General features: G+C 40.0%; 1 protein-coding gene, 1 long non-coding RNA gene and 1 pseudogene across 3 annotated transcripts; 1 reads left to right on the top strand and 2 right to left on the bottom strand.

Annotated features, from left to right (window-relative positions):
* Positions 1–4,562: 4,562 nt before the first annotated feature.
* LOC130137412 (uncharacterized) lies at positions 4,563–6,552 on the top strand. 2 transcript variants are annotated; one of them, XR_008815862.1, is made up of 3 exons: positions 4,565–5,132; positions 5,303–5,618; positions 5,732–6,552. It is a non-coding gene; the product is annotated as an uncharacterized LOC130137412 (long non-coding RNA). The 2 variants fall into 2 exon arrangements; XR_008815861.1 differs by having other exon boundaries at positions 4,563–5,618.
* Positions 6,553–8,072: 1,520 nt separating this feature from the next.
* Positions 8,073–9,077, bottom strand: LOC130137347 (hypersensitive-induced response protein 1-like). Its single transcript, XM_056308153.1, has 5 exons — positions 8,889–9,077; positions 8,637–8,757; positions 8,387–8,478; positions 8,220–8,316; positions 8,073–8,137 (listed from the first exon to the last, which is right to left on the bottom strand). Exons 1-5 carry the CDS (start codon positions 9,075–9,077, stop codon positions 8,073–8,075), a joined length of 564 nt encoding a protein of 187 aa, XP_056164128.1.
* A 3,357-nt stretch (positions 9,078–12,434) lies between these two features.
* Positions 12,435–21,599, bottom strand: LOC130137379 (alpha-N-acetylglucosaminidase-like; annotated as a pseudogene).
* Between the last annotated feature and the right edge of the window lie 1,270 nt (positions 21,600–22,869).

Here is a 22,869-nt window from a genome sequence, read left to right as displayed (position 1 = left end):
CAAGCATATTATCATTAAATGGAAAAGATAATTTCCTTTTCTTACCTCTTTACTCATCAACTCATTCAGCAACTTGAATGGATATCTCAGTATATAAAGGTGCTACTCATTTCAACACCTCACTACACTAGCTCAAAACTCATTACGTGAGAGAGAGGTTAATAACAGGTGGGGTGTATATGGCCATGGAGGTAACAGCATCCAAGAGAATGGGGTCAATGATGTTCGTGGCGGTTCTGATACTGTCGTCTTCCATCGTAGCCGACGCACGCATATCTGCGAAATGTGCATTGAAGTGTGCATTTTTCTGTATCTTTGACCCCGATTCATTGCAATGCAGTGCGGACTGCATCAATCGTTGCTTAACAGGGCCCCCTACGTCTGCGGCACTAGAGCATTGCGATGTCGGTTGTTTCTTGTCTACTTGCATGGACTATCATGCGGGTAATAATCTTCGCATCGAGAACGTAGCTTCTTATCAAATTCATAAAACCAAGAAAGTTATTGTATAATCTTGTTTCTTTATCAATGTTTCGTTGTTATATTTTAATTACGAGAGCTAGCTGCGTACTAAATTATTTCGTTTCTTGGACTTCGATATATGCTCTTGTTAAAAAAAAATGAACTTCAATCCTGATATAAGTAACATTTTTAATTTCTTGTTTCTTATTGGAACTCATGCAGACACCAAGAAAGTTGAAGTGGACGTGAAGAAAGTCAGAGCTTGTGCGGATTCATGCTCTCAGGGTTGCCAGAAGATCTATTCATTGCACTAAAGTTTTGGACTTTCATCTGAACAAAGGCAATTGATTGAGTTATGTAATAACTTTGTGGTTTCATTCCACAACTAATAAATAATATTGCTTTATTTATTATCTGCTTGAGTGAAGTACATTTTTATGAATTTTTAGTTGTGATAAGTTGAGTCTGTTCTCTATTATCCTGATTTAGATTAGGAGATATAATTACAAAAACCAAGTGGGACTCCGACTTCGATCCGATTATCGAACATAACGAAAACCGTGGCTTTAATAATTCCAGCTTGGCCTTGCTCATAGACGAACTCCTGGGGATTCGTATAGGTTGGGTCGCATAGGATTTGAACCCCTCCGGACAGATTTCCTTGATGTGGAGGGTAAAAATAGAGAGAGAAAAAAACATAGAGCAATAAGTATAAGAGGGACGAAATCTTCATATATCGGTCATAGAATTAGCTTAAAATTTGGAGAAATGACGAGAAATTTCAGAAGTTCTGAGAGAATTGGACGAAATCTGGAGACGTTATGGTTGGAGCGGCTGTGAGGAAGACAAAAATGAGAGCAGCAAAAGAAGTCCGGAATATTTTTCAAATGGACAGGTTTCTCCTTTTCCTTCGAGTCCTCGAAATGGACGGAACAGGTGTTTTTGTCCCTTAAATTCAATTGTTCCTCAATTGAATGCAACTTTTATCTATCATTCACCTGACGTTTAAATCATCTGGCAAAAACCCTTGAGGTTATATCATTGCTGGCCAACATACTTTATAGCGTGGTATTGTTGACACCTAAATTTTGGTTACTCAATTTACTCCATTCATTACATTAAAAAAAAAAAAGGAATCAAGTTTGACTCGTAAACAAAAATATTAATATTGTGTTGAATTTAGGCATTCTAAAGCATGTGCGCATTGAATAATTTCATTGACCCGGTGGTGGATTGCGTAGCTGAATTCCACGTCTGCCCTGCATTGGTCATCTAAGTTGGGAAAGTAAAAGGAATTTCAGCAAAGTCCAAGATGGGAAATTTAGCTCGTGGAAAGATTCTGGGGCGAAGCAAAAAGGAAAACATGGGCTAAATATATATGATTCTTGGCAAGGAAGGTGGGCACGTGATTGGGGCAATCGTCTCCGGAAGGCAAAGATAATATGCACCGTTAAGGACGAAAATCGATGAGAAAAATCTGGCCGTAATTGAAGACAATATTCTCGACAAGAATCCGGAAAGAGGAAGCAGATTCGGGCAATATTCAGCCATACTCTCGTCCAAGAAAGAGGCACAGCGAACGGCACGAATATCGGAGAAAGGGAGAGCTCAATCGGGCACACATCAAGCTTCTTGGAAAGAAATCAAGAAGAAATGGCTTAATATGGAAAAGGATATACGCGCACATTGAAGGGGATTTAAATTCCAACTCATTTCCGTGTATATTCGGAGAAAGGGATGTAAGTGTTTTTTTATGCGGGCTAGATTAATTGAGATTAAAATTTACTGTTTTACGGGTTGGTTTGATAAGGTAAGATACAAAAAATTTTAATTAGTTTAATGTGGGGTTGGCTGGTATGGATCTGTGACAAGAGGGTTTGTGACTGAAAATTGCAAAAATAACCTCAAATAAGGAGCCGTTGCATAATGCAATTCGTGAGCGGCAGTCTCTTTGAGCTAGTGATACACAGGGCAATAAAGGAGAAGCACTTGAGTTGTTGCTATTCATGTAAGATCAAATCAATTCTATGTAAATCAAACCCTAATATTTGCATAAACATCATACCCAAAATCTTAGAGCAAGATGGTTTTCACAATATCATAATAGATGAGACGCATACCTTGACCTATGATGATTTCTTGTGAATGAATCAATTGTAGATGAGCCCCAAAGGGGCTTTCAAATCCATTCCACTAAAGTTTGTACATTTTTATGTTTGTCAATTTTTAGTTGTTTGTGGGAATAATTGCCAAACACCCAAAATTTTCCCCAAGGGGCTTTGGGCCCTAAAGGGGCTTTCAAAATACTGAACCAAACGTACCCGTAATTCATTTCCATGTGCAAGAAGAAACCCAGTTGCACTAGGAAAGTGATTTTCCTTTAAGAAAATGGTGTCTGCAGCGGGAATAATCAAAGGCACGTATGATGTGGGAACTGAAGAATTTCCCAATGCGTCCTACGGATTTGTTGATGTCCGAGACGTTGGACAAGCACACATTTAAGCTCTTGAAAATCCTTTAGCTAGTGGCAGATATTGTGTAGTTGGAGGAGCAATGCACCGTCGCGACGCCTCAAAGATCTTGCACCATCTTTATCCCACATTGCACCTCCCAGAAAAAGTAAGTTCCCATTTTTGTTCCAGTCCATAGATTAAAAGGTAACTTTTTCTCTTATGAGCAACTCGAGAAGTGGTCTTAAGTCGAGCATATACCCTAACGTTCGCCAATGCTGCATGAATCATGCATTTTGAACACATATGTGAAGACGACAAACCTGTTGTGTCGGCTTCATAGGATATCAAGGGAAAAAGTAGAAGGTATGGCGTGAATTTCTCATTTCTTGGAAGTTAGCCTAAGAGACACTGTTGAAAGCCTCAAGGAGAAAGGTTTCCTCTCTTTTTGAGCTTTTCCTTTGGAGGTCGGCCTAAGCGACATCGTTAGGAACCTCAAGGACGAAGGCTGAGCCTCTCTATCTAAGCTTTTCTCAATCAACGACGACGCTGACCTTGTAGTCGAACTTGAAAGGTTGCTGATAATGTATTCTATTTTTCGTCTAGTTACCGTCATCGGGTCGTGGATGGTGTTGCGTTCACTTGTTGAATAGAGATTTCCATCTCTAAACTTGAAAGATGATGCAACGCTAAATGACTATCATACGAGTACTGTTGTCTGGCTCAATTTGCGAATATTTGCAGCGGTGTAAGTTCTCCTGAGTTAGGGTGAAGCTATATGTCTAGGAGCATGCCAATGACCGTGGTGGCGTGGTGATTGTACGAGAATTTTTTTATATTATTCAATAACAATATCGGGATAAATGAGTGTGCTGACATTGGAAGGATTTTATTACAGAGCACGAAAATGAGCCTAAAGAGCCAAAATGTCTTCATATATTCACATAACGGTTGCACAATCAACAACTATTTTATCCCGGATGACTTTTCCATCGATCGGAGCAACCGTCCTGAAGTAGCAACCTACCCTTTCATCCTTATAACTCAGTCGTTGCTTTGTTAATATATATAACAAAGGAGAAGAATTGAAAAAAGAGCAAGAAAAGCTGTCGAGTGTCCATCCACGGATCCACCCGCCCGCAAAAGGCGAGCTTCCATTTTTAATATATATATATATATATAAGGGAGGAGAGATGGTCTCAAATTGGCTTTTGTTCGAAGTTGACTGTTCAAGGTCTAATGAGCATCTCTCTCTCTCTCTATTCTCTCCACCGTCCCCATAACAGCACGCGAGGAGGTGGTGGGGGAGGAGCGAACGGGAGAGAGAAGAGAGAAGAGCACGTGTCGGCCTCTGATAGACCGACCAACCACGTCGAATGAGATTATCCGAGTGAGTGAGTGACTGGTAATAACACTAGTAACTAATGAGAAAATATTAGGTGGTCTCGGATCGCCAAGTCAGCGTGGTCCCGAACCACTCATGAAGCGTCATGCGAATCCACGTGGCTCCACGTGGAGCCGTGGGGCCGGCTCACCAGCCCCGATTTCCTCCACAAAAAAGTAATTTTCATCCTATCACCTAGCCTGAATGCTAGCCGGTGCTCTGCTTTTTTCGCATATTCTCTCTTATTCCTAAGTCCTATCCGTCCTTTCGTTTCCTCATCCGAAGGAGGAGAAGAAAAGCAAACAGGTGTCTCCCCCTCTCTGCCCTGCACACAAATTTTGAATTTTTCGCGCTGAGATTTCGCTGGTCCGCCGTTCCTTGCTGCTCCGGCGTTCGTCAAGCGGCCATCCCCAGCCATCGCCGACGAAGCACATTAAGGCCACCCCCTGCTCCGACGAAGCAAAGGTCTCCCTCGTCTTCGCTCTCAGCTCCGGCGTTCGTCAAGCTCTCGTTCCTCTGCCCTCGCCGACGAAGCACATTAAGGCCACCCCTGCTCCGACGAAGCAAAGGTCTCCCTCATCTTCGCTCTCAGCTCCGGCGTTCGTCAAGCGGTCGTTCCTCCGCCCTCGCCGACAATGCACATTAAGGCCACCCCTGCTCCGACGAAGCAAAGGTCTCCCTCTCTTGCGATCCGACGCTCGCTCGCTCGCTCGCTGCTCCAGCGTTCGTCAAGTGGCTGTTCCCCCACCGTCGCCGACGAAGCACATTAAGGCCACCCCTGCTCCGATGAAGCTCCAGTGTATTCAGTCTGCCCACGTTACAAGGAAAATATTCAGGTTCATCTGCTTTGAGAGCAGTTTGCCGCTTTCTACTTTCTTGGCTTATACTCTATCATTTCAAGCAGACTGTATTACCAGTTTTTCCGAATTAGATGTGCAGCTGGTAAATTTATTTTGACAGCAGTTTCCCAGAGTCGACTATATAACTCACTTTTTCATTACTGCAGTTTATTTTCTCCACTGCCATTGATGGTAAGATAAAAGCTTGGCTGTATGATTGCCTTGGATCTAGAGTGGACTATGATCCTCCCGGTTTTGCAAGGGGCAGAAATATTGTTATACCCAACTGTTATTGGTTCTGAACCACAGGATGAAGCACGTTAAGGTCGCCCCTGCTTCGACGCTCACTCCGTCCTTGCTCCGGCGCTCGTTCGAAAAAATCCGGCGCTCGCCGCTCTCTGCTCCATTGCTCTCTTCTCGCCTCCCCATGAAGCTGGAGCTGTCAGCCTCCCCAAAGACTAGATTTTCTCTTCTATCACGGAGGTAAAAGTTCCTGCATTTTTTTTTTTTTTTAGTAAAGAGTCGCAAAGATTATTTCAACGGTGAAAGCCCTGTTATTGGTATCTTGAAGTTGCTTCTGAAATTTGAATTGGCAGGTTGAGAAGACGATTGACCACGTTCAGGAAGTGAGCTCGGGATTTTTAAACACTGCACAGAGTATTTTCCAAATTGTTGCAGATGCTCTGAAACCGGGTGTAGATGTTGCGGCTTCATTGTTGCAGAAAGCTGGAGAACTCCCCAGCTCTTTTCGAGGCTTCAAAGAAAGCCCAAGAAGCAATGCAGAGCTCAGGCATTGATGCACAGCCTATCATGAGTGCTGCAAAGGTTTCTCCCTTGCATAAGTTTCACAGTTTGTATGCTTTGTCCCAACCACAGTTTGTAACAACAAATGCGAAATCACGGTTTCAGCAGATCCCATTATACTCTTATGATATGCTAGAATAGGCTGAACATGAACTACTCATTCTTTCTAAAGCCATTGTTATTTGAGATGGGTTCTTAATGCCATCCTAGGTTTTAATTCACTGGTCTGAGTATACCGTTTTGTACTTGCGAGGTCAGCACGTTGTTTTTTCACTTACACGTACTAATCTTACTTTTATTTTTCTTTTTTATCGAAGATGTCTTGATCTGCAGATTAAGAAGGCGCTCGCCTCGGCCTCCGGAGAGCCCCATTGGCATCTTTTCCTCCAGGAGCCCTGCCATCGTGACCTTCGTGCTCGTGAAGGCCAAGCAAGATGAACTGAAGAACACTGATGAGAGGATACAGGGATTGAGGCATAATGTGCAGCAGTCAGATGTCTTTCTTGTTTGTGTATTATTTGATCTTTTATTAGGACTACTTGTCAAGAAAGAATAGATGGTTGGAACTTGTAATTTTGATAGCTTAAATCAAAGGCTCAGCTATTCCCCCCTCTTTCTCTCTATCGTTAAATGCTTTTAACATTCATTTCCATGAAATTGTCATCAATGAAGCGGCGAATCGAAAAGAGTAATGAATGGTTTGTCCTGGTACTTTTGTGGCTTTAATCCCTTGTCATCTTTGTTCCCATTTCCGTGTAGTTTACGAATTGACTAAAAGAGTGCTCCCTCAGTTTTTCTAACCCTGTTTTTCTTTAATTTAGGCAATGGTTTGCCCTGTTTGTATATTTAGTTACAACTTACAAGTAAAAGCGACCGATCTCGACCTACCAATCTTGTGAATGCACGCCAGGCAGAGGAGAATCTGGTACACACTGCCGCGGCTTTCAAACTAATCTTTTGAGGAAAAAAATTTCAACACCTTCCCTCTTCTCAATTAGTGACTTTGCACCTGCAGATCTCTCACACTCTCTCTCTCTCTTCATCGTATGAAAGCTTAAAAATTGCTCAACATGAATCTCTCTTTACCTTCTCCTGTCACTATATCTCCAAATCCAGCCGCCAAACTACTTCAGATAAAAATTAACAGCCAATCAGCAACTCCTATACCAACTGTCATTTCAACTTCCAAACTTGCGGACGAACACCCCAAACAATCTGTTGTGTATTAATATAAAAAAAGAGTACACTTGCTCAACAATTAAGCTTCCCAAACAGCACAGAGAAGCAAACACTCAATTTTCACTGTCTTATATCTGACAGAGAAGCCCCCTCTGAAACAGTAGACTAGAAGTACACGCTTACACACCAAAACCACCTATTTTCGTCAAATTAGGACTTCTTAACACATCATCCTATATACGCAACAAACTGCTCGACAGAAATATAGACACCGTCTTCATTACCATTCCACAATCAAGCTTCCCAAACAGAACAGAAGACAAAAGAATTCTAACAAGCATTAAAAACAACCACCATGCTGCTATCTTCTGCCTCCCGACAAATTATGGTGTGACCGTGCATTGTCTATGCCTTCAAAATCGTTCGATTCTTTCATCCTGGGATGTTGAAAAGAATTTGATGGCCCCTGTACAATTGCTCAACATGAATCTCTCTTTACCTTCTCCTGTCACTATATCTCCAAATCCAGCCACCAAACTACTTCAGATAAAAATTAACAGCCAATCAGCAACTCCTATACCAACTGTCATTTCAACTTCCAAACTTGCGGACGAACACCCCAAACAATCTGTTGTGTATTAATATAAAAAAAGAGTACACTTGCTCAACAATTAAGCTTCCCAAACAGTACAGAGAAGCAAACATTCAATTTTCACTGTCTTATATCTGACAGAGAAGCCCCCTCTGAAACAGTAGACTAGAAGTACACGCTTACACACCAAAACCACCTATTTTCGTCAAATTAGGACTTCTTAACACATCATCCTATATACACAACAAACTGCTCGACAGAAATATAGACACCGTCTTCATTACCATTCCACAATCAAGCTTCCCAAACAGAACAGAAGACAAAAGAATTCTACCATTGGATTGCTAACCATCGTGTATCTACTACATAGCAGCGGACGTGGACACTTCTTGACCATCGTGTCTCTCCACTTCAGCCTTCCTCTTCGCTGCAACCCACAAAAACAAATCAAATTTTACCATGATGAACAATTATCTAGAATCAATTGGTAATTGTCATTTCAAGCTTACCATTCTTGGCTTCAATCATAGCTTGCTCAAGTCCCTTATCCAAACTTACATCCCAGATTTGGACTTGCAGAATCTCATATCCATTGAGACCCACAGGCTGCAAAATTTAGAGAACTCCAGTTCAGTTTATCTCTCATAATAACATCAAGAAGTCTAGAGTGGACTACCTCTTTCATTTCTTCCATAATAGCTTTGGCAATTTCATCCCTTTGCCCAGAAACTTCGTCCATGTTTCGCACCGCAACCATAGCTCCGATCACTGGAATGATTGAAACACCAGAATCAAGCATGCAATAGTCGTTGCTTACCCAAAGTGTTAGTTGAAGGACTAAAGTATGCTACTTTCGCATGTAAATTGTACAAATTTGTTCCAATACTATATTTATACTGATGTGATGAAATTTATTTGGCACATACCCTTGAGCACATATCCCTGGATCTGACGTCTTGGATTCCTCTGCATGTAAAAGGCCTCATATTGTCTTTCTTGATGGACTCGGTATTGCACATGTGCAATAACATTGACAAAATCATTGTCCTGTGAGAAAAATATCACGTGAGGTCATTACTTATTCAAGCATTTACATGTTAATTGGTAACAAGTGACAGGCTGTCTGTCATCTCACAGAACTGAAACGAGAAAAGGAAAAGAAAAAAGATTGAACAAACCTTGGTCTTTGTTCTGCATTTCACAAGCAAGCTCTGCCATTGGAGTGACAGCTTCCCGGCGAGCTGATACCCGCAAATCCATGGTACAAAATGACAGCCAGGTTCAAGGGTTCTGTCAAACCTTCCAAACCTCTTCGTAATAGCTACAGTACGTTCCTCAACTTGGACATAGCAACACATGTTACCCATCTTATATTTATATAAGTGGATCCTGCAGAAAGCATGCAATTGTTAGTTTAACGCAAACCATTTTCTTTTACAGTCAATGCCTACCCGATAAGTAACATTGCCATTTCTTTTATTCCCATATAATCAACAACTGAAAAGACAAACATGGTCTGCTCTACACCGGGATCCGAAATAGAATTCATTTAAGACCTGGCAAAGGGATTTAACTAAATCAGATCTGTACGTCGAAGACATTATACCCATTAGACCGCTGGGACCACTTTATGAATGCTCGTTTTAAAGAAGCCACCAACCAGCAAATGCTGGCTCTGATTAATAGTTCTACTTTCCTCTGACCTCAGATCGAAGAACCGTAAGTGAAGTGCTAATACTAGGCTCCGAGAGTTTAGCCTTCCTCTGGCAGTCTTTCATCCGATTCTTCAACGGAAAGATTTAGCGACAGCGGTATTAATACAATAGATAGAAAGACTCATTTGCCAGTCAAACTACTCTCTTAGGTATGGGCTCCCCTGATAGTTAGTTCTGAGGAAGGCCTTCAAGTCGAGCTTCTAAGTTTCCCCCTTAAAGAAAGTCCAGATCGGTTGGTGCTGTCTTCCTACTATAATTCTTCTTATCTGATAGATAGATCACGGATGGGTACAGCCTTCTAAGCTACAAAATAAAGAATGTCGTATACAAACTCAAGTCAACTCCCCTGGTTATAATTCTTCCCTGGCCCCACTATTCCCTTTCTCTATTTTAGAACGGAGAGCGGGCAAGGCCTCCAAGCTTTGAAGCTATGGAACAATCGAATCCTTAACAGGAATGCCGGAGCCTTCATTTGAACAATTATGCTAATGTGAAGACTCTTCATTTTCTTTTCCTTGACAAATGGCCTTATTATCCATTCAGTAGTTATACATCTTTCGGGATAACTTAGCCGATGCAACTATTGTGTATCTGCTACCCCCAGATGCCTAAAATCTTTCTTACACACCTTGATTGAATCTTGTTCAATCTGTGACCATTCCGAATGAATGAGTTTTCCACTCGAAAAGGTGGTCCGCAAGAGAGAAAGTCGGAACTCGCTCTTGAGCAAGAACCTAGAGTTCCACTCAAAATCCTAATTAGAATGCCCCCTCAGGAGTTCAATGTGGATTATTAGATTAAAGATTAGGGATTCGAACTTACTTGAAGGCGATCGAGAGCGAGGGCCAGAGGTGTGGCCGTGGGGGAGTTGACGGTCAAGGCCGGAGAGACGGAGACGAGGCCGGAGAGATGGAGACGGAGTCCAGGCCGTGCGTCGAGGCCGGAGAGACGGCGACGGAGTCGAGGCTGTGAGTCGCCGGAGAGTCAGAGAGGAGAGTGAGAGCGAGAGAGAGTCGGAGAGGAGAGTGAGAATGAGAGAGTGAGAGTGACAGAGCGAGAGTCGGAGAGGAGACATTTTCACAATAGATAATTCCAAACTATCAAATTTTTAGACAAATATGATCATCTTTCGAACGAAAATATTCTAGTACGTAAAACATTTTCTAAAAAAGTTTGAGATGTCTTTTGTTTAAATTGATAATTTATTTAGCGGATGTTGCTAATAACCCTTTCTCATGAAACAAAAATCACTGTCTTCTTATATTATGAGTTTGGAATTTTATAGATGACTTGAGAGGCACTAAATTAACATATGATTAGCGCACATCATTTTCACAACAGTATATATTATGAAACTCACTTCACTTATTTCATGTCAAAAAATTAATAATCCAGGCGCCTTATCATGTTTAGATACATAATATATTTACAGTTATGTATTTTTTTTGTTTGCACTGATAGTGTTTACGTGAACCCAAATATGCTAATTCTATATCGACATCAAGTTGGATTATCACATAGCGCAATGAAGTAGTATACTGTCGAGTTAACGAATGTCATATACATAAAAAAAATATTCCACGATCTTGAACTTGCCTGACTGCCCTTGTATTGCTTTCATCAAAATTATTTGCAGGTCAGGCGGCTGCCGGTAGGAGATGAAATCTGGATAGCTCGTCATAAATATCATGATTCTGAATATGTTCTTGATTTAATAGTAGAGAGAAAGAAGGTTGAGGATTTGCGTTCTTCCATCAGAGATAATCGCTATAAGGATCAGAAATTCAAGGTACTAGTACCTACAGTCACAGTTATTTAAATCATCAAGTAACTGTGTAAATCCTTGTGTAAATCACCTGCAGAGTTTGTCATTTCTTATTTTGTTTTGATGGTCTTTTACAAAATTTTACCCTATGCAGCCTGAAGTTAGACCTCGTATTTCTTTTTTTATCTTGATTTGGTGTCTTAGCAGTGCAGGCAAAGCATTCTTTCATGTTTTGACATGTAGAGGTAGTTAGGACAAAAAGATGCTGTCTGTTACTGGATCCATAGGAGAAAAACTTTTGCTATTGATATTAGTAATTTAGTATCAATAGTTTGTAACAACTATAAAGAATTTTTCACCAAAGTTGATCAGCTAATGTGATTAAAATAAGCAGGAGAGCAAAGCTTAGTAAGAGAACTTATGGTTCCCGCAGAATTTACTTGATATCCAGTATAGGTGTGACCTATCATGTTTTTGTTCTGTTGGAGTAAACTGATGAAATCCTAACTTCAGAATCAGATGAGAATCCCATTAGCGTGCACTGTGTAATAGCTTTTTGATGCGATCATCGATGGTTAAGCTGACACTGGGTATTACAAATGTTTTAGAGGTGTGGGCTTAAGAAGCTGATTTACCTCGTGGAAGGTGATCCAAATCAGCGTGAAGCTTCCGAAAGCATCAAGACAGCGTAAGTATCTCGTCCGAGGTACCATATCTTGATTCTTTCTAGCCATTCTGTATTTGATTAATGAAATTATGGAATGTTAAAACAATGAAGGCTATCATCATTAAGCTGGCTACGGGGAGACGGAGAGAGGGAGGGAGGGAGGGACAGAGACGGAAGGAGGAGGGGACTCGGTGGGTAGAGACTAGAAAGTGGGAAGAAGAGAAGAGAATGCTTGATGAAGAAGACAAGGATAGACTAAGGAATGTTGCTTAGTCTCTCAGATCTTAACACAGTCAGGAGGCAAATTGGCAGAATACAGGGCTGTATTGTTATGTTGGTGGCTATGCTTAACTGCGAAGATTCGATTGCCTCAAATGATGCACACAAATTGTTAAATGCTCTGTCCAGCAATACACAGAATGCACTTCATATGGCTGAAGCTGAATATTTCAAGCCACTCGTGCAGTTCCCGAAAGAAGGTATTGTCTCCATCAAGTTTCCTTTCTACATATTTTGAGTGGTTGCAAAATCTCGAATTATTGCAGTAGCAGCCGAGCCTGTCTTAACTTTCACGGTAAGATAAGTGAACTTTCTAGGAGTCACTGGGAGTCATTGCTAATGCTTTGGCGCTTTCAAGCCATGTCCCAAGAAGAAAATTATCATCACACGCAAGCAGCAAATCGATATCCTTTATAAGTTGGAGAAATTTTTTGCTGTGAAAATGCAGAGCTTTAGCATCCTTCTGCTGAAAAGCAGTCACAGCATCCACATATACCTTATTTGCTAGCTTTGATAGTACTTGCCGTGTTAAGTCGACCAAGTCATACCTGTTAACATGGTACACTCCATGAGAAAATCATTCTAACCTAGTTTATGGAAGAAGAATGACCAATAATTGTTTCGGCAATGATTAATTGAATCATGATAAGCATTAAATCATTAAGTGTGAAAATTAATTTACCACAATGGACACAAAGAAAGGTAGAAACATTAGATTAGAAGACTCATAGTGGACTTGCCCGTCAATCATATGATTCCCATTAAAACAACTGAGAATAAGATAAATGAACTTTCTAAATTAGCATGACCCTGCTAAAAGCAAAAATCAAATCCAATCAGCTCTGCCTTTCTTTTTTAAGCTCAAAGACATATATTTGCAATGAAGTTCTTCATGTTAAATCTACCTAGTAAAAAGGCAATCGTGATTTCCTGGGTACTTCCGCTGGGTCATCCACTCTTTTAATGTAGAAAGGTGAGAAAATTTTAAAAAGCAAAGCTTAACAAGGTCTGAGATTCTACCTAAATGGTAGACTTTCCTTGAGATGATTCCCAGCGTCAAGGAAAAGCTCCAAAGCATCAACCACGTAATGAGTAGAATACCACAAATGTGCCTGAGGAAAGTCAGAGCCCATCACTTGAAACAAAAATCTTCTAGCAGGGGGCAGATTAATGGGCAATAGCATTTTCTCTTGCTTTCCAAAGCTAGATGCCGAGATTGTTGATGGATCCCAGTCCGGAAACTTGACTATGAAATCTGTATTATGGTCCTGAAGGAAAGAAACAGTGGTTTTTGCCAGAAATTGATCTTAGAGACAAAAATGCTCATTAATCTGTAAAAAATGCTGCTAGGCAATACAAAAAACCATGTCAAAATCATAAAGTAGGAAACATCAGAAGCCCTAGTTGCAGATAAAAGCTCACATCAGAAGATGCTAGTGCAACCCAGTTCAGTTTCAAAGTGACCAATCATATTCATCTTTGAGTAGCCACTCAAAGAGCATCTTGTGCATTGCAAGGAACATTCAGAAAAGCATAAGACTTTCTTTATAGCTAGCATACATCAGATACATCATATCTTTGACGTTGAGAAATATTGTCAAACAAATTTCTTGACTATCCTCTTCTAGGAAGTAAAACAAAATAATATGCAGCCTGAGTGATGAAGCATTTCAAAAGCAAAATCTCGAAAACCGAAGAAGGCAAATACTGTACATGATGATTGATAGAAGTTTTAGGAGACATACAGCAATTCCATCTGTACAATTGTAGATAGTGTGATAAAGTATTTCCCAAGCTGCCTCAACTTGATGGACCGTCTTACCATAGCGTCTTCGAGAGTAAGCCTTCAGCCACTCCTGAAAAAGAAATGAAGTCAGAGTTGGCACATAGCCAAGCTATCCAACTTCTCAGGCCTCTAGGCACTCGGCCCGCATAGCCTTGCAATCGATCCTAAAAGCTCTTCTAAGGAAGACAAAAATCAAAATTTCCATCCTTCTTCAGATGAGTATCTTCTGGCAGACATGTCAGCATGAAAAGCATAAGTTGGAGGCAACCAAAAAACAAGGCGTTTGCAGAAGACTTCCTTTCTTGAGGTAATAAGTTTAGCAACTAAAGACACTATTATAGAAAGTAGAAGATGTGGAGATGTTCCTTCTTTCAAGAAAAAGACGATATGTCATTCTACTTCAGAAAACAAACAAGAAGCAAAGATAGAAAGCCATAGTTACCACAACAAGAATTTTTTCACTCCGAAATGCCATTTCCGACATCAACTCATAAACAACGGGATTTTGTTCAATGCCCTCCATACACATGCCAACACCTACCTGGAAGGAATAGATTATAAGTGAGTCTGCTTTAGGAAGAATGAAGTTGTCATCAGAGCAATAACATTTCAAGTAGCTGATATTATTAGTTTATATATAGCTTCTCCTTCAAGCATCTACATACATACATACATATGTACGTACGTATGTATATATGAAAGTTGAACACCACATAGGAGGCAAATACTGGTATGACATACCATAGTTGAATTATCACTGATGCGAGCGTCAACTGGGCCTGATGATATGGCATCCAATACGCCATACATTTCAATATTTCCACCAAAATTACGTAAAAGACACCTGATACACATCAACGATTGAGGATCTGAATTGATAATTGTTACTCAATTTTCAGAAGAGAAGGAAAAAGTCATGGATAAGTGGTAAGTTTCCTATCCAGTCTTGAATGCTCAAGCAGAAGTTTACCAGACATATGGATTAATTAACTATGAGAGCTAATTACCAGACATAAGGAGTACCATAGAACTGAGCAGAAGTTTCCCATATTGGTTTGACATCAGCAAATAGGTCAAGAACTATAATTTTACCAACTGGAACAGAATGCAGAAGTGCCTGCACATATCACAAATTTCATTGTTATCATATCAGTCGCTACCTGTGTGCAGCGAAAGCACAGCGAGCGAGACTGACAGAATTCGAGCACCAAAAGGTTAACGAATATTCAGGTTCAATTCCGATTTATCCAATGCTGAACCAAACCCAACTTACAACGGTAAATGTTGATCAATTGGACATCACATACTTTGAAGAATTCCGGCTGCTTCTGTATTTCCCAGAACATGGTCTTTTATTCACATGTCATCTAAGTGTAGGTAACTGTCTTTCATGGCAGTGTAGACACTAGGTGCTTGAAGCGTTTTAAAATTAACATTTCACTCCTAAAATCAAGCAAAAAAGGATACTTTCTCAAATAATTATTTAGAAAGGCACATTCACACGTTCATTATTGTACCAAGGGCATTACATTGTAGACTAAGTATCCAGATAAACCAATCCCCAAAAATTTCATTATGTATGAAAAAAAAAAGAGAGATGTTTATGAGATGACCCAAACTCTTTGGCTTCATTTAGCAACAGATCTATGAAGTAACTAATCAATCATACATTTCCTTCAACAGCCATTTCTGTTAACAACCAAGCAAAGCTAAAAGGACTAACTTTATGTTTTCACACACATTGTCTTGACAAACAAAGCCAACACAAATAGAACGCAACTCCGCAAATGTTATAGGGCACTGCATCAGCTATTCTTTCTTTCTTTTTACTGATTATTATTAGGCAACAAAGAAATAGTAGATAAGATTCAACATAAACATATATCCAGGAAGAATATTAAAATAAGTACACAAACACTATTGATCATAATAGAGCACAAGGTCAATGCTCATGCGCTTACAGTTGTTCCATTTACCAATAAGACTAATCTAGTCATGCAGTCTGAAAGTAGAGGAAACACATGATGTACTTCAGGGACAAACATACCTTCTTTTGAGGTGGTTTCCAAAAGGCAGAGTCTGAATAAAAGAGCCAACCCTGCACACATTAGAATTTCAGTATAGTACCACATGAATATTAGAGTCTCAGAAAAGTTTGTTTACATATAACAAGATTAGACCTAAAGAAGAACTTGTAAAAGAACCGAAGCTTGCAAGAAAAAGACATGCAATCAGAGGTCTTGGAGAGTTTTAAAGTTCATTTGACCCAAGTGAATGCCTTTTCAAAATTTGGAGTTTACCTCTGTCGTCGACTGTAAATTATCTCTATTTGTTTCATGGTGCCACAGGAAATAATCATCAGTTTTGGCAAAAATTTATGTACATCTTAAGAATTTGTCCTGAGAGAACCATCAGTCAAACCAATAATAGCTTAGCTATGTTAACATCACTTTCAAGGGAAAGTGCAATTGGACATCTAAATACCGAAGGATGGATCAGGTGAGAGATTGAGGACCATACTTGCATTAACCACACTGCTCTTTGTCTCCCTGTGACATAGCTCTATAGACTGCAGCACCAAGCATTGAGATGTATGTTGGATCATTTGAAGGCGGGGAGTTCTCATTAAATGTATCACTACATAAAGAACAATGCAATGTTACCAGACACCTTCCGGAAAAAAGAATATTTTCAATAGAAACTACAGGGTATCCACTGCTGCATGTTTCCAAAGCATCCTCATGTGAATATCGGAGGTTCTAATAAACAATCATCACCAGAATGCACCTAGCAGACAGCATATTATGCCATTAAGAAGTCAATCTAAAGCCTGTCATCATAGTCAGTGCTACAAGCCTAAGATACTATACATCCTCAGCATTACTCAAGTATCCTAGACTCATCCAAACAAGGCACAACAGGGAAAAGAAAGAAAGAAAAGTTGCATTTTTATGTACCTATGCAACTAGAAATGGGAACAAATTCACTTTGACAATGTACACAAATACTTCTTTTTTTTATTTTTTATTTTTTTGATAACCCAGGGAACCCCCGCACGGCCGACAGCCGGGGAGTAAACCCTGGGGGCGACACGTGCTAGCCACCACACACGTGCCACCGGTTAAGTCACCCTGCGGCGCCCGGGATTCGAACACTCAACCTTTTGCGAGAGGAAGAGTGCGCGCTCCAGCAGCGCCACCCAGGCGGGTGGTAAATGTTCAATAAAAGCCAAAGGTGAGACATTACCAGTTATAGATGTCTGTCACATCCCCATACTCTGTGGTGAAAAATAATAGAGGTCAGAACACCACATGCATCTTTGGCGAGAAATTACTAATGCAGACTAGACTGGATATAGTCATGAACAACACAATGATCCGGCATGCCAGTGAAATTGTTGAAAAGATATCAGATTCGTCAAGTGGTTCCCCTCTTTAAAGCAAAACTCAACAGTTGACACAACATAATCTAACTAAAAAGCCCAAGATACAGAGAAAGAGTTCCTCTTTAAGGAATGCATCACCTAGACACAGAAGAGAAACTGCAAAATTAGTTTCTTTTAAAGAAAATTTTATAGACAAAATACATTGAAAGGTAAAATGAGCCACACTTAATTTTATAAAACAACATACTTCCCCTACACATTCGTCTAGCATGAGAAACGATATGAAATGCTTAAATCAAGATTGAGTAGTCAAATCAGCTGACAATAAACTAAAAAGAGTGAATATAGCCCTGGCTGAAAAACTTTTTGCAATGAAGAATCCGAGAATATAAAAAAATAAACATAAGTACAGGTGACCAGTTCCCTATGTCTCTATTTCACACCCTATACTAAGGGATGGGCTTTATGGCTTACTATGTAATCCCCCAGCCTCCATGTGTAATTCTATGCAATCAGAGGCACAAAGTAGCCATTACTTGTAAAATGTTTCCAAGTTGTCACCACAATATGATCATCAGAGTCTAGGATGAGAAACAACACATAAAAATTGCACAAGGCTAATGCTGCAAACAAAAACAAGAACTTTCGAACTGCACCTTTGATTTGTCTGCTGACAAAAGCCTCCCCAATTTCAACAAATAAAGGATCAAAAGGATCAAGAAGGTAGGTACAGCACCACTTTGGATTACCATCAACAGTATTCCTATATAAGCAAAACTATAATAAGCAAAAGGCCTGTTAACATGTGCAGATGCAAGCGCAAGGTTTGTTGTTTCTTCAAGATAGTTTAAATTGGCAAAAAAAAAAAAATTCAAAAATGCCATATGTAGCATCTTCACAAAAACTATATCTAAATGAAGAACTTACCTAGCCCAAGTGGGAAGCCAAAAGGGACGCATGGGAGGACCATAATACAGCGAAAAGGTCATCAAACTCAGTAATTGAGAAATGACAAACAGAAAAATAGACATACCAGTCCCCAAGTCTAGTTATATTAGCTGAAGGATGTATCTTCTTCAATGCTTCCGGAACATTCCCAGAGAAGGATGGAAGAACTGAAAGAACACCAATACATATCATGAGTCTCATGACCAGCATGACCAGCATGATCAGACAGACAGACAATAGACATTAACTAAAAGTCCCTTTGCAGGCAATTTTCGGTCTTTTCCCTGCTCCAACTCTATCATAGATAATCCCACTGAGAGGATACCTGAATTATCAGGAATCCTAAACTGAAAAGAATTCTTCCATACCTGGAACCATGCCTAGCTCTGACATCCGAGACAATATCTGTTTCTGCAAGTTTAGCTGTTGATCCAACCAGTTCTGTGATAATGGGCCACCCCACCTATGAAGAAATAACTATTACACCTTAGAAGCCAAATGCTTGTGATAACGAAAAAAAGCCTTCAAAGTTAGAACAAAATGCATTATATTGCACATCAAGGCGGAGCAATGAGTTAGCTAGCAGAATCATAGTATTAAACGTAGTCTAAAGCACCATTTAATATAAAATACTCCTAAATTTATTCAACTAGCTACCCTATTCTTTTCCATTATCATCATCCAAGAAAGAGAGAAGATCCAGAAATTACAACTCCTCTACCTACCCATGCAAGTTTCCCATGCGAGCCCATGCAAGAAACGCAGGTCCACCAAAAAAGTCATTTAGTTCATCCTTGCTGATATTGAAATCCTACAAAAAAGAGGACAAATCAGCAAGATAAGTGGTCAGGCATGGCTATAACTGGACAAAAGCTGAAACAAACAACTTACTAAACCTCAGATCGCAATTGCAAACACGAAAGGTTAATTAATTGAAGATCCAGACTATTGCACCAACTCAATTACATATTCATAAGTCAATACCTCAAATATGTATTGGAAATTGGGTATAAACAGGCATCTGCTAAATTTCAAATATGCACTCCTCAAGCAACAGCAACAAACAAACAAATTACATCAGTTTGCCATAAAGAAACAGGAGAAACATTTCAAGACCATCTTATGGAAACTTATTTTATTATTTTCTTTTTGGATGATGAATGTCAGATAGGTAATGGAAATAGTCATCAGATCACTCGATCATGTGTTGGTAAATTCATCTATTTATTTATCAATCAGTATGAGTCCTCACGGCAAAATCAACAGTAAGAACTGCTTTTCATTGGTCACCAATTTCATACAGGATCATTTGAAATGTTACCATGAAAACTTTTTGGCCAAATGGCTTCTTGTCCAGTAAAGGCCAATGGTAGGTTAACTCCTTGCAAAGCCATCCAGTCTATCTCTTTTTCCCATCTACTCCAATTCCACCAGACATAAGAATCTACGTTGAATAATGCGACATCAAGTCATTAGCTCCTTGAAGCAGAAAAACTGTCAAAAACTTTTTTGCTTCACTTATCTCAAAAATAACGAACTAGCTACTAGACTTGCCATTAGTAATACCATCAAAGCCTCGATGTCCCATGGTGAAGAATACTTACAACTTGATGTAACAACATTTTGGTAATAGTTCCATGGGACGGGTCGCTGAATCATCACACCCTTGTGCGTCAGCCTAGGCATGGATCCTGTCTTAGGAACAGAAGCTACCTGTATGCCACCAGTCTTGTCCCAGGAAACATGAGCATCACACCAATACTTCAAGTACCAATGGAAGCCAGATGCTAATTCAACTGCCGTGGTACCTTTAATCCTGCAGTGCAATAGACAAATAAAAAGAGCTTCAACAATGCACAACTCACAAACTAACAACAAGGCACAATGCTCCACTTGACAAGAACAATAACTACATACATTATCTCAGGCCCATCATTCTCCTCGTAATTTTCAATCAAAAAGCAGTTCGTTCCACCACAAACATCCTGATAGGCAAAGCTGAAAGAAAGTGAGCACAAACCACTGACAGTTACACTCATGTGACTCTCATGTGTCAGGAAGACAATGAGTAAAAAAGTTTGCAAAGGGACAGTTTCTTAACCTGATCATTTGCTACGTCATCCAGGTTAGGGGTGAGCGGTTCCCGGTCCGGTTCCAATGGAACCGACCACGTACTTTTAAATTAGGTTTTCTATTTTAAATAAATAAATGTATTTATTTTTCTATTTTCAAATGGAACCAATCACGTTTCAATGGAACCAATTCCATTTTCCAATTGAACCAATGGAACCAATCCTTAAAAAAACTGGTAAAGGCAAGAGGGAATAGATTAGGCTTTCTTTGTTTCTTCAAAAAATTTAAAAAGTAAATATATATATTTATCGGTCCGGTCTGGTTCTCACCCTAGAACCGGGAACCGGACCGCCCGGAAACCGGTTCACTTTTAGGAACCGGGAACCGGACCGATACTCTCGAGAACCGGACCAAACCGGCCGGTCCGGTCCGGTCCGGTCCGGTTTCGGTTCGGGCGGTCCATCATGCTCACCCCTAATTCAGGTGAGCACAAATCATGCATCTTCACTGTTCAACTAATTGTTACTGCTAATAGATAGCTTATGAAAGCAATTACAGGCTACAGAAGCTACAGAAATATTCTTAAGCTGAAAAATCTAAAGACAGTTCATTGCCAACATCGTAAGTCGATTTTATGGAGACCATCAATACACTAGAGTGAATTGTGCTCCGAGGCAAACGTGGGAATTTTGACGCCATCACTGAAGGGAACAAATTCACTTCATCAACACATAAAACAACGCCCTATTGTCAAGACACCATAAATTGGGTCCGGCTAACTTACTATTTTCTTAAAGCTATTACTTCCGCTGAATTGGAAATGAGAAAAGTGCTTTGTAAGGGTCACCAAAAGACTGAACTTTTTCACATTTCCTCAGTTCATTAGCTGTGGCTTGACAGTAACTCAAGAGAGTACAGGCTCAGCTTCTACTTCGTTCCTGAGGACGTGAAGCAATAAATTGGATAAGCATCGTGCGTAATGAAAAAGATGAGACCTTGGGTACGATCTTGAATTGGAAGCTCCGTGAATGGAAAGGAAGCAATCTCTTAAGAACGCCTTCGGCCGCCGTTTCTTGAACCGATGGGGATGCCCTTTTGGACTCCAGTCGGGCGAGCAGAGAGTCAAGGACATCCGGCAACGACGCTGATGAAGTTGTTGTTATCACACTGAGGAGCAATATCAGCGCCGAAATCTTCATGTTGGAGTCGGACATGGTTAAAGAACAGAAACGAATTGGGTTTCTCAAGTGTTTCTGTATACAGAGAGAACTGTTCTGACAAGAAAGAGAGGACAGAGCATCATCGGATCATCACCATCCGGTCGTCCTCTGAGAAGGGAGTTTGACTGGAGATTCCCCGTTGTCTGTTCTTATTTCTTTTTTTTCTTTTTTTACTAGTTTTATATTGGCCAGTTGGGTTACTTCATCAGACATCGTTGCCACGCCTAAATCCTTGGAACCCTCGTTTTCACTTCCTGTACTGTCTCAGAATCTGCCTTACTTCTCGATTTATCTACGGACTCCCAGTATCATCGATCGGTTAAAGCTTCGATTTTTATCAGAGGTTAGAAGAGACAAGATTAAATTGGTTGTTGTTGTGGGAAAGATGGAGGTGGAAGCAGAGCAGAGAGAGATGTTAACACTGTGATGAGCCAGTTGGTGGGATCCAGAAGGAACAACCTTAGGTTCTCCCATGTACCTTCCTCAGAACTTTGGCCCTTAGCAACTTCAACAACAAATGGTCAATAAGCTCCTCCTCTATTTGTCAACAACGTAAGATTTGAATTTGATCTTCAAGTTTACATGTGTTGATGTACTGTTTACGTTAACGCAAATGTACATATGAGCTCAGACCTAGATTTTCCAGTGGGACTAGACCTATTTCTCACTAAAAACGGGTTTTTTCTCTTGTGTGAAGACGAAACACTAAATTCCCAATTTATAGATTGTTGTTTTATTGGCAATGCCCTCTAGTAGTTGGTACTTCATTCTTTTGAAAGATTTCCTGTTGATGAATTTACAAATTTTCTTTCTTGTTCACTGAACTTCATTGATGGCCGAGATAGTTTTCCATTTTCTCCCTCTTTCTCTGATGGATTGCATACTCTTGGGGTCATCAGGAGGAGAAATTGCCGTCTACTTTTCACATGGCAGACCAGGTGCTCGTTGTGCCTCTTGAATCTTACTTGCAGAAAAACTAAGGTCATTAAAGAAGCAAAGTCGTCATACTTTTAAGGAGTTTCCTCAGGTCTCTAACTGCATATTTGTTATTCATTTTTAATTTGGGTTCATATTGCAGTTCCTGTGGAGAAGGTCTTGTCCAACGTCTATCAGCCACAGGCCATTTTCCTAATTCGTCCTGTAACCAGCTGTTCAGCAACAAATTAGCAATAAACTGAGGTAGAAAATTAATTTTTCTTATCACCGTCTGTAATTGCTTCTTAGCCATCGATGCGGTTAATCCTAAAATGACTTTAACTTTATTCTTATCAATCTCAATTGTAATATTTCTGACTAGTTCGTTTAAAAATAATGTAATTAG

This window comes from Syzygium oleosum, unplaced genomic scaffold, assembly GCF_021117445.2.
Source record: "Syzygium oleosum isolate NSW1041296 unplaced genomic scaffold, Sole_v2.1 Sole_v2.02, whole genome shotgun sequence".
Classification (NCBI taxonomy): Eukaryota; Viridiplantae; Streptophyta; class Magnoliopsida; order Myrtales; family Myrtaceae; genus Syzygium; species Syzygium oleosum.
This window is presented reverse-complemented; position numbering and strand designations above follow the sequence as displayed.